This window comes from Rhinoderma darwinii, chromosome 2, assembly GCF_050947455.1.
Source record: "Rhinoderma darwinii isolate aRhiDar2 chromosome 2, aRhiDar2.hap1, whole genome shotgun sequence".
In the NCBI taxonomy this organism is placed as follows: Eukaryota; Metazoa; Chordata; class Amphibia; order Anura; family Rhinodermatidae; genus Rhinoderma; species Rhinoderma darwinii.
Window position 1 is genome coordinate 116,118,937 of NC_134688.1, and position 12,678 is coordinate 116,131,614.

The 12,678-nt window shown below is 41.4% G+C and overlaps 1 protein-coding gene across 5 annotated transcripts in view; it reads left to right on the plus strand.

Annotated features, from left to right (window-relative positions):
* The window catches only part of KMT2D (lysine methyltransferase 2D), a 193,794-nt gene that overhangs the window by 70,238 nt on the left and 110,878 nt on the right, over positions 1 to 12,678 (plus strand). For all 5 annotated transcript variants that reach the window (XM_075852187.1, XM_075852188.1, XM_075852189.1 and 2 more), the window contains exons 5-11: positions 1,028 to 1,137; positions 1,219 to 1,381; positions 1,878 to 2,043; positions 5,026 to 5,140; positions 5,900 to 6,081; positions 8,227 to 8,390; positions 8,631 to 9,505. In XM_075852187.1, coding sequence (XP_075708302.1) covers positions 1,028 to 1,137; positions 1,219 to 1,381; positions 1,878 to 2,043; positions 5,026 to 5,140; positions 5,900 to 6,081; positions 8,227 to 8,390; positions 8,631 to 9,505 — 1,775 coding nt within the window. The remainder of the gene's footprint in view (positions 1 to 1,027; positions 1,138 to 1,218; positions 1,382 to 1,877; positions 2,044 to 5,025; positions 5,141 to 5,899; positions 6,082 to 8,226; positions 8,391 to 8,630; positions 9,506 to 12,678) is intronic.

Genomic DNA, 12,678 nt, shown 5'->3' on the forward strand with positions numbered 1-12,678 from the left:
CTCCAAAAAATATAGCCTAATACCTGTGGGGTCAAAATGCTCCCAATACCCCTAGATAAATTCCTTGAGGGGTGTAGTTTCCAAAATGGGGTCACTTTTTGTGAGTTTCCACTGTTTTGGCACCACAAGACCTCTTCAAACCAGACATGGTGCCTAAAATATAATTAAAAAAAACGGCCCCAAAATCCTCTAGGCGCTGCTTTGCTTCTGAGGCCGGTGTTTCAGTCCATTAGGAGACTAGGGTCACATGTGGGATATTCCTAAAAACAGAATCGCTTGGATAGGTAAAAGCATTCCCAAGTTGTCACTTTATGTGGTAATATGTCAGATTTGAAAGAATCGGCTGTACCACAAGGCCAAAACTGGCTACGTCCGAAAGGGGTTACAGAAAAAACCTATATATGGTATCACTGCGACCCTAAAAACCCAAATATCAACTGCACGTGAATGCTGTACAAAAGAGGCAGATTTGCCCCACCTCCCAAAATAACCCTGTAATAAAGTCCCACGTAACCCAATATTGTGCCAATGAAAACGACATCATGTGTCGCAAAAAAACAAACCCTCATATAGGTTAAAACATTTATGGCTCTTGGAATAGAGTGACACAAAGGCAAATTATTTTTGTTTTTAAAGTGGTTTTTATTGGGTAAGTCCTAAAACCTAAAAATACATATTTGGTATCATAATCGTACCGACTCATAGAATAGATGTTACACGTTCATTACATTGCACAGTGATGGTGTCAATTAAACATTGGTGTAAGTGCAGTTTTTTGCCGCCAAAGGGAAAAAAAATGTTAATAAAATTATATGTGCTTAAAAATGGTGCCACTGAGAAAGACAAGTCATTCCGCAGAAAACAAGCACTCATATGGCTACGAAAATGCGACGATGAAAAAATCAAAAAGATTTCATGGTCATTAAGGTCAAACCAGGTCTGATCATTAAGGGGTTATATTGAAACATGGTAATGGAAATGATTTGATTTGCTCTCTTTTATATTAAAGTTTAATTTTCATAAACAGGTCACTGCTTGGTTCATTACTGGTGCGCGTCGTGGTCGTATGGAGTCCAACATGTGGAAGGAACTGGACTGACTAATGTGGATAAAGCTGTATTCTCAGGGATATCACAGGTTTGTCAGCGACTGAGCTTTTCAGCCTCCAAAGGATCGGTTTTGGCAGAAAGATCTCAACCTGCTTATTGTCTCTTCCAGAAATGTGAATACTGTAAACGGATGGGTGCTACCATTCAGTGCCACTCGACAGGTTGTCTGCGCCGATATCATTTTCCATGCGCTGCTGCGAGTGGATCCTTCCAGTCCATGAAGACCTTAAAACTGCTGTGCACAGAACATGTGGCAGAAGCGGCTGCAATGGGTGAGTTTACGCTGGTCATTCCGTTACACGGTCATCGCAAGAAAGGAACCGTTTTTTTTCTGCTTATTTTGCGACTGCGTCCACATAGACAAATTTTATTCCTCAACTGCAATTCATAGAAATATATTCTATTTCTTGAAAGTCGTTATGACATGCCGTACTTTTTTAAGGTTAGGAAAAATGAACACTCTTTTGACAGATCTGCAAGTTCTCTCGTAGACTATTTATAATCTAGGCTATGTTCACGTCTATGACGGACCCCGTTCTAAGTCTGTGGGTCTGTCAGGCGCAGTTTGTGTCCACCGTGCTACGGATCTGGCACGTTCTCATTTTAGTTTTTCTGCCCCTCTGACAGAAAACAGAATGGACTATGCAGATGTGAACTCCGCCATAGAAGGGCAACTGTTCTCCCCTTATTTGTAAAATAAAAAAATAAAAATTGAAATGGGGGGGGGGGGGGGATTCTTTTATCTCATTTGTCCTGTCGTCCTGTTAGATGACTCTTGTTGCATGCTGTGCGACAAGCCTGGTGACCTCACAGACCTCCTGTTCTGCACCGGTTGTGGACTGCACTATCACGGTTCTTGTCTGGAGATTACCGTAACACCATCGACGCGCTCTGGCTGGCAGTGTCCTGAGTGTAAAGTGTGCCAAAGTTGCAGGTAAGGGGAAAAAATAAAATAAAACTACTTTACAGTATTATAAGCGATCTTCAAATGCTAGTTTCCCATCTTGGGCATGGGCTCGCATTATGACGCATTGCAAAAGAGCTCAGATGGCCTAAATATGTTTCTTGGGAGGCAATCGGAACACGTAGGGGAAACGTCCAATTATACAAGGCTCTCTGCATAACGCTTTGTTATGTATAGATTTATATAAAAAGAATTCCTCTTATTCATTCTCCTTGGCTGGGTTTTGTTCCCGTACGTACGTCATTTCATAACATTTTATAGAGTTGCTATAATAAAAGCATGTTGCTCCAGTTTGAAGGGAAATTTGTGACCAGCTGTTCTAAGCTTGGGTTAACATTGCCCTTTTTAATTTTATTTTTTTCTCACGTTTTCAAATGTAGCCTGAAGATGCGCATCGAAAGAATGCATGCAGTTTTATAAAAAGTGTAAAAAAAAATAAAAAAAAAACAACTTTTTTTTCTGTAGGCTGGGATTTGAAAACGCAACAAATAAACCACAATGTGAACCCAGCATAAGGGGTTGTGGTCAACCCCTTCTGGTGTGTGTGATTATATTTCAGGACCCTAATAAACCCTGCGTGTGAGTGGGATGAGAGGGAGCTCCCTCCCTCCCTCCCTCCCTCCCTCTCTCCAAAACAACTCTGATGCAGTGCACGCTATTGGGCACCGCATCTGAGGGGTTAAACGGGTGAGATCGATACTTATATCGATCTCTCACGGTCGAGCAGGGACGCCCCCAGCTCTCCGCTACATCTGGGAGCGGGGAGATTTAACGGCTCCCGGCTCTGTTTGTTTATTCTGATGCACCGCCGTGAAAAAGCCTATGCATCAGAATAAAGCCCATTAGTGGCTGCCGTGAAAAGACGTATTGGCGGTCACTAACCGGTTAAATTGTAGTGGGAAGAAGAGGTTAGCGTTTACATACTTTAACCCCTTACTGCCGAAGCCAGGTTTGGCTTTTCTGATAGAGAACCGTTGTTTAAATATAAAGTGTCATTTAATGTGGGAATAACTTTGTAATGCTTTTACTTATTTAGTTAGTTTTGGTCGATACATTTTTGTGTTTTTCACAAACCGTGTTTATAAGACTGATGGTAACACCACACAAAAGAGTTAAAGGGTAACTAAGCATTTGACAAACTTCTAACATGTCATAGGGACTCCTCAAAAGTTTTGATTGGAGGGGGTCCGAGCAATGAGACTTTTAGCAGCAAATTTTGTCTATTTCAAACACTGATTTTTTTTTTTTTTTTTTTTTTTTTTTTTAGGGGCCTATTCAGTTCTGAAGTAGCTTTGAGGGCCATATTATTAGAAAGCCCCCATAAATCATACAGTTTTTGAAAACTGTTCTTCAAAATTTTCTAAAACATCATTTAGGAAGTTTAACCATTCAGGTGCTTTACAGGAAAGTGGAGGTGAAATGTAAAAAAATGTAGTGTTTTTGCAGACATTTAATTTTTAAATCTCAATTGTTAACAGAGAAGCGCAACTCCATATTTATTGCCCTGATTCTGAAGTTTTTCCCCGAAATATCTCATATGTGACCCTAGTGTGCTATGTTACTAAAACACAGGCCTGAGAAACAAAGGAGCACCTTGTGGATTTTGGGACCCCTTTTTCATCAGGAAGTTTTCCAGACACCATTATAGGTTTGCAGAGGCCTTTAAGTGCCAAAACATAAACACCGCCAAAAGGACCCCATTTTGCAAACTACACCCCTTAAGGAATTCATCTAGGGGTTTAGTGCACATTTTGATCCCACAGGTGTTTCATATAGAAAATTATATTTTTTCCAATAATATGTAGTTTAAAGAGGCTCTGTCACCAGATTTTGCAACCCCTATCTGCTATTGCAGCAGATAGGCGCTGCAATGTAGATTACAGTAACGTTTTTATTTTTAAAAAACGAGCATTTTTGGCCAAGTTATGACCATTTTCGTATTTATGCAAATGAGGCTTGCAAAAGTACAACTGGGCGTGTTGAAAAGTACAAGTGGGCGTGTATTATGTTCGTACATCGGGGCGTGTTTACTACTTTTACTAGCTGGGCGTTCTGATGAGAAGTATCATCCACTTCTCTTCAGAACGCCCAGCTTCTGGCAGTGCAGACACACAGCGTGTTCTCCAGAGATCACGCTGTGTCGTCACTCACAGGTCCTGCATCGTGTCAGACGAGCGAGGACACATCGGCACCAGAGGCTACACTTGATTCTGCAGCAGCATCAGCATTTGCAGGTAAGTAGCTACATCGACTTACCTGCAAACGCCGATGCTGCTGCAGAATCATCTGTCTCCTCTGGTGCCGATGTGTCCTCGCTCGTCTGACACGATGCAGGACCTGGTGGCAGGAAGTGAGTGACGACACAGCGTGATCTCTGGAGAACACGGCTGTGTCTGCACTGCCAGAAGCTGGGCGTTCTGAAGAGAAGTGGATGATACTTCTCATCAGAACGCCCAGCTAGTAAAAGAAGTAAACACGCCCCGATGTACGCACATAATACACGCCCAGTTGTACTTTTACTTTTCAACACGCCCAGTTGTACTTTTGCAAGCCTCATTTGCATAAATACGAAAATGGTCATAACTTGGCCAAAAATGCTCGTTTTTAAAAAATAAAAACGTTACTGTAATCTACATTGCAGCGCCGATCTGCTGCAATAGCAGATAGGGGTTGCAAAATCTGGTGACAGAGCCTCTTTAATTTCAAAATGTTTCATTTTTACAAGGGGTAATAGAAAAATTCTATGTCATTTTTTTCTGAGCACAGCAATACCCCATATGTGGCCGTAAGTTGCTGTTAGGACACACGACAGGGCTCAAAAAGAAAAGAACGCCATTGTCGGGGAGGGGTTAAATAAAAATAAAAGTGCTGCAAAATATTTCCTGCTTTTCTTGTCCTTTGACCTTAATGTGCCGTGTCTCTCCTGGTTAATCCATATCTTATTTTAAACAGAAAACCTGGCAAAGATTCGATGATGTTGGTGTGTGACGCTTGTGACAAAGAATATCACACTTTCTGTCTGAAACCAGTCGTTGCGGATCTGTCTGCAGACACATGGAAATGCACGGTATTTACATTTTTACAATTTCCTGCTTTTGCTTTCGATGGATTGGTGAAGATCCTGAGACGTCTTCTGTCCAGTTGCCATTTTTTTTAAATTGGGTTACTACATGGGTGGTTGTTCAGCTGTTCTAGAGGACAGAATGGCAAATTGACCCGGCTTTACAGACCTCCAGACCTCTGCTTCCATATCACCGCTTTGCCATTCAGTAGTATAGGAAATCTAGATGACAATCCCAGTGAGAGCGTAAATGGCAGCTGAATAACTAGCTGAATTTCTTTACTCGCAGCGGACACGCTGCTGAAATTATGCTAAAGGCTGTGAAAACCTTTTTGGGTCCACTTTTTTCTCCACTCACCATCTGCAACCTGCATGTATTCTAGTTCCTAGCAGCTTGTAGAACACTGTTCGCAGTGAAATCCGTCAGACCGTCAGTTCAACTTTGATATGGCCATAAATCATCTTCGAAGATCGTTCAGGAGAGGAGAGAAAGGGGCTGGAGAACGAGCTGTCAGACAAACCGCAGGACTGATTTCACTGTGAATGGCGTTCTGCAGCCTGTCATGTGCTAGAATACATACAGGCTGCAGAAGCTCAATGGAGCAAAACATTTTAAAACCATATGTGTTTTTTTGAAAAAAAAAAGTATTAATACAGTCAATGCAATAGAAACCTTCACCCAAAGATGTCTAAAGCCTTTCAACACCTGGAGTAATACTAAGCTTTGTTCCTAATGGGTATTTCTTGTACGATATTTCTACACAGAATTGCCGTGTCTGTCGAATCTGTGGCTCTCGCACAGCACAGTTGGAGCCTGGGAGTCCGTGGTACGAGAACTTCTCTGTGTGCAAGAAATGCCAAGAGCAAAGATGCCGAGCAGAGACCTGTGGGCAGTGTAATCGGCCGGGCTCCTTGGAGAACATGAATCAGTGCCCCAATTGCTCAAAGTAAGAGTCTCTAATATTTCCTATGCGTTTTCTTTGGGTTGTGTGATAATGTAGAATATATACTATACAGAATTCCTTATACTACAGTTGTGGTGTCTCAGCATTGTCGTTTTAAAGTGCTATAATGAAATTCTAAATGAAGAATCAGAAGCCGCTGCACTTATTGTAACTTTATCTTTGCCATGTAGTTGAAAGTGGTCCCTCCAGCTCCGCATTGCACACTCCTGTGACTGCGGGTAGAGTTTTAACAGCAGCGGAGCCCCCATAGGAATCAATATCTAGCAGGAAACCTCGCTGTTCTGCTCCTGTTTAATCCCTGCAGCATATAATTTTTCGTTTATAACTTTCAAGTGTATTTCAAGTGATTGGCACAAAATTAGGTGGGAATCTCCCTGTAAGCTGTAGATTAGGCACGGATAACTTAATACTCCTCCTCCTAGGTTTTACAATAGAGAGGGTTGGAGAAGCGATCAGACACTCTGCATTTCTGTGCTGAATCTATGTACTTGTGACAGAATTATAGCAGCTCAAAATGTCTGCTTTATTATAGCTACTTCTTAGGGTATGTTCACGCGGCTAATTTTCAGGCATATTTCGGAGCATAAAATGCTCGTATTACTCTCCAAGATACACATGAAATACGCCTGCAAATAGCTTCCCATTGATTTCAATGGGAAATACACGGTGTAGTTCATATGAGATGTATTTTTACGCTGCTGAACTAAAAAAAAAAAAAGCCTCGTAAAAAAAGGGGACATTCACTTCTTTAAAGAGGCTCTGTCACCACATTATAAGTGCCCTGTCTCCTATATAAGGAGATCGGCGCTGTAATGTAGGTGACCATGATGCTTTTTATTTAGAAAAACGATTTTAAACCACTTTATTAGCGATTTTTTGCTTTATGCTAATGAGTTTCTTAATGCCCAAGTGGGCGTGTTTTTACTTTAGACCAAGTGGGCGTTGTACAGAGGAGTGTATGACGCTGACCAATCGGCGTCATGCGCTCCTCTCCATTCATTTACACAGCAGCATCACGTTCTTACTAGAACGCGATGTACAGCCACATACACACACATTAACGTTAATCCAGTGTCCTGATAATGAATACACATGACCTCCAGCCTGGACGTCATGTGTATTCAGAATCCTGACACTTCTGAATCTTTTCTGTGAGATTTCCAGCAAGGGAAACAAAATCTCGTTTACATCGTAATCTCGCGAGATTACGTGTGGCTTGCTGGAATCTCACAGAAAAGATTCAGAAGTGTCAGGATTCTGAATACACAGGACGTCCAGGCTGGAAGTCATGTATATTCATTATCAGGACACTTGATTAACGTTAATGTGTGTGTATGTGGCTGCACATCGTGTTCTAGTAAGAACGCGATGCTGCTGTGTAAATGAATGGAGAGGAGTTCATGACACTGATTGGTCAGCGTCATACACTCCTCTGTACAACGCCCACTTGGTCGAAAGTAAAAACATGCCCAGTTGGGCATTAAGAAACTCATTAGCATAAAGTTAAAAATCGCTAATAAAGTGGTTTAAAATAGATTGTTTTTCTAAATAAAAAGCATTACTGACACCTACATTACAGCGGCAATCTCCTTATGTAGGAGATAGGGCACTTATAATGTGGTGACAGAGCCTCTTTAAGCATTTTTACATGCTGATTTTTCACTTACACTACAAAAAACGCTTTGAAAATCCACTTAAACGCTCGCAAAAATTAACGTTTTGAAAATCCGCTCCAAAAACACTTGGATTCAGAGGCTGTTTTCCCTTAAAATCAGCCGCCTATTTTTCTGCCTCAAACATATTCTGTGTGAACCTACCCTTAGGCTCTCTTACAAGAGAGAAAATGGGCAACTGGCTGACGCGGGAGGAAAAGATGGAACGCAGCGATAGAACAAGATGTTCAGACTTGACCTAGCTTGCTTTTTTGCACACCGCTTTGTAGCATTCATTTAGTATATCTTGTTCTGACCTTTTTTGTAAGCAAGGAACTAATTGTATGGTCTCAAATGTTCTTGACTTACTTTTTGTTGAATAGTCATTTTGAGTGTCGCGCGCTCCTTGGACCCTGATCATTTAATGTTATGCCCACTACTCTCACAACTTTTATTTCTTTGTGTATTACCGCAGGTTCCATCATTCACTTTGTGCACAAAAGTCTGACTCGCTAGCATGCAGCACAAGCTGTCCATCATGTAGCAAACAGCAGGCTGCCTTACAGAAGAAAGATGAACAGGACACGAGTGTGGAGATCCCGAATACAGCCCTTTCAGAATGTGAAGCCAAACCACTAGGTTAGTATTAAGATGTTGTCTTGTCATTTTTTTGACATATCATTCATTTCAATAATATTTTTAATAGTGTTTTTGCTTAGTAAGGCCGAGTGCATCAGTAGTCTTGTGTCTATGTGTTGCCTTTACTTTAAACTATGCTGTCCCCTGTTGGTTATAGGGAAGAGCATTAGCCTAGGACGAAGACTGAATGGATTTTAGGCAAGTTGATTAATGTTACGGCACTATTTTCAATTTTTCTAGCAGTTTTAACAACCGATGAAGATGGGCTTGGTACCTCAGACAATGAAGCTGCTGAGGCTCCGGAGATGCTTCCTAATACCCCCTTGCTGCCAATTGAGACCAGAAGTCCTCCTCCTTTGGAAGCAGAACTATCCCATCAGGAGAGGACATTTGACCCATGCACATCACTTGAGGAGGCTCCTGTTCTGGTCACCGTGGAAGATGAAGATATGGAAGTTGAGGAAGAAGGCACAGAGCATATTCAGGAAGAGAAACAAATTGTGTCTTTACCTTCACAAAGTCCTCCTCGCCAGACGTCATCGTTAATACCTTCAACTCCTGATAGGACTCAGGCAAATGCCTCTATAGATGAGGACACACAGCCTATGGACTCTCTGAGCATAGATGATGGAACGTGCCAGAGTCCTGCTAGGACAAGAGAGGACCCTTCCAAAAGTTTTTTCCAGCAACGGTCTGTTTTAGACTCTGAAATGATGGTGGATTCTGAAGATCCTCACTGTAAGTCTATGACCGGAATATTCAACATGGACAATTCAATAGGTCAAGAAGTTGCAGGGGATTTCTCTATGGATAAAATTCGAATGCCCATTAGATGCACTATCATCAAGTCAGACATTGTAAATGAGATCTCCAATCTCAGCCAGGGTGATACGACTGGCAGCTTTCATGGCTCTGATGCTTTAGGTTCGCCTGACCCCGAGGGCGGGTCCCTCTCTATGGAGATGTGCTTGCACAAGGAGGATGGGTCTTTCAGAATGTGCACAGACTCTATGCCAGAAACGGATGACTCTCTGTTATATGACCCCTCGATTGGGAAGTTAGATGGGGAGAAGTCAAGACGGAAATGCTCTCCTGGGAGATCAAGAGTCAAACACGTAAGTGTAAATTGTGTTATAGGTAATCCCAACCGACAAAATGTATATTTTTTTAATTGAAGCCAGAATGCCGGTGACTAGTTATAAATTACCTTTAACAAAGTTTGACAAATACACAGCCTTTCTTATTGGTGGGTTTGGAAACTGCCTGTGGAAGCGACATCAATATAAAAACGTACTAGTTGTGGAGTATGCTAGCGTTGAACTGTGACAAGAGATGAAGTACACGTCACTATCTGGCAGACTGACCGGCAAATCTGAGTTTTACAGATACCAGGAGAGAATTTCCTGTGTTTTCCAGGCAAATGCCAACTGTAGGCTTTAGTGTGCTTTTTGTGGTTTTGGCCCCTTTTTGTTTTAGTCAAGTCTTAATATTACAGCATATAATGATATTCTAGAGAAATGTATGTTTCTAACTTTGTAGAAGCGTTTTAGCATGACACTGCTCCTATGCTCAATGCAAGGTCCAATGAAAAACAAAATCACCACAAACACGAATTGAGATGTATAGGAATGCCAACTGCAAGCTACAGAGAGAGACCAATGACCAACCTTACTAAGCGCTAGTGGCCGAATTAAGGCAATTCCCCACATGTATATTTCAAAATCTAGCGAAAAGCCTTTCCAGAAGACCTAAGGCTGCTTTGAATAGAGAAAAGGGGGCCAAATCTGTAGTAATGTGTTTAATAATACCTCTTGAGTTGAAGATATATATATATATTTTTGGTCTGGGTGTCCACATAATTTTTTCATGTGTAAACTATTTTTCACCGCCATGTTTGCCTTCTGATGCTGGCAATGGGCGAAAAAGATGGAGGTATATAGGTGTGTGTGTGTGTGTGTGTGTGTGTATATGTATATGTGTGTGTGTGTGTGTGTGTGTGTGTGTGTGTATATATATATATATATAATCTCACACAAGAAAATGGCGACTGCAAACACTAATGCCGCCTAAGTCACTACATATAAATAAAGATGCATTACTGCTAAATCTACTTACACTAGGGAGGTTCTTAGCGCAAATCTGATCAAATTGTGTGAGCCCACTTGCCACAACGAGATGACCCCTGAGGTGGGAACCTAGGCTGCACATAAACCCAGAACTGAGGCTATGCCTACGTATATCTGGGGATGGTAGGAACCAGCATTAAACAAATTAAAATCACCCAGGGCAGAATGGGAGGCATCAAAGATAAAAAAAAAAAAAATGGAGACAGTCACGAACCCCACAAATCTGAATCTCATAAACACAAAAGTTTGAACGGCACGTTCCAGCAAAATGAAACAAAACGTGTATACAGGTGCAAGAATACCTGTGATTTCAAACTTATACAGCACACAAGAAAATGGCGACAGCACACTGCGAACACTAATGCCACCTAATCCACTAAATATAAATAAATATGCACAAAAAGCTAAATCTACTTACAATACGGAGGTTCTTAACGCACATTTTGATCAAATTGTGAGCCCACCTGCCATATCTATCTATCGAACACACAGAGCTCAAGATCTTTTTAACCCATTGCCAGCATCAGAAGGCAATCATGGTGCTGAAAAGAAAAAAAAAAAAAATATATATATATATATATATATATATATAATATATATATATTATTTTTTTTTTTTAATAGAGCATTAAGAACCGGTACTAATGTTTATGCCTTCAGTATACCCTATACTTTTAAAGAAGGTTTGTGAGGATCCAACTGCTGGCACACAAACTGATTCCAAGAACAGGAGTGCCCAGTCTTCTATTCGTGGCGGCCGTGCCTGTTTTGCCAGGAAGTTTAAGGGACATAAGGAAACGACTGAGCGCGCTGGCTAGTCCGTTTCCAGATCTCCCATAGACCTCAATGCGGCTTGATCGCACATACTCTCCGCTGGGCTAAGGGGATCATTTACAGTAAGTTCCAGAAACCATTCCATGTTCTAATCGTGAGATTCATTTTAAATGTTCACTTTTTGTTGTGCCGAGATCTCTTCCTTCAAATTGAATGCATTATTTTCCCACAATACACTACTCCGGTTATCAAACGTAGTTTCTTTTCTGTAAATATTGCAAGTTGTAAGAAGAAGAAAGTGGCATCGCCATAAGTGACCAGTGCAACTACAATCCCAGATTGCACTGCATTGATGATCGACCCTTCTAAAACGATCAGGTCACTTGTCTGAGCGTGAAGTAGAGAGAAACTGCGGTTTCCAAGAGCAGCCAGTAGAATATTGAAAGCCGCAATGTAAATGAATGCAGAAAACACGATGAAATAAAGGCAAATGTGAACAATGACATTATAAGAAAGTATTTATAAAGTTGCTCAACTTTTTTTATTTTGCTGTAAACTAGAAGCGGCATTGTGTGTATTAAAATGAAGGTACATAATGTGGTTGAAAATAATTTATTATAATATTAGTCACACCACTGCTCTATATCAGGAACTTACTAGAAGGTTGGGGTAATGTACTGTGCATTTTTATAATGTGCATGTATTTTCTTGCTCTTAGTATTTTGAGTTTACACGAGGCGGATACGCTGCGTAATAGCACGCAGCGTATCCGCCCTGTGCGCCGCAGGGAATTCCGGGCAAAAAATTGCACCAAACTGTATTTCGCCTGGAATGTCCGCTGCGGAAAACTGCAGCACTTACCCAACCTGCTAGCAAGCCGGCCTTCTGGGATGACGTTTGAATGGCTGCAGCGGCGGTCACATGGGATGAAGTGTCATCCAGGTTGGCCTCCTGGTCCCATATGACCGCTGCAGCAGTCACATGGGTGAAACGTCATCCAAGGTGTCCAGCCTGGAGGAAGAAACACTCCTTAGTAAGTATAAGTTTTTTGTTTTTTTTCTGAGTTGTGTTTTTTGCAGCAAAATCGCTGCGAAACCGCCACAAAAAAAACCACAACTATTTGTTGCGGGTTTTACCTCCCCATTGAATTCAATGGGGGAAACACGCAACAAATAAGCAGCGTTTACGCAAATCCAATTGACATGCTGCGGAATAAAATTCCGCACTGAGGGTCAATTTCTGAGCGTCTTTCCTCGTAGCGTGTGGATGAGATTTTGTTTGATCTCATCCACTTTGATATACTGTATTTGCTGCGGATTTTCAGTAACTAATTCCATTGCGGAAAATCTGCAGTATTTACGCAACATATGAACCGACCCTTAGAATGCG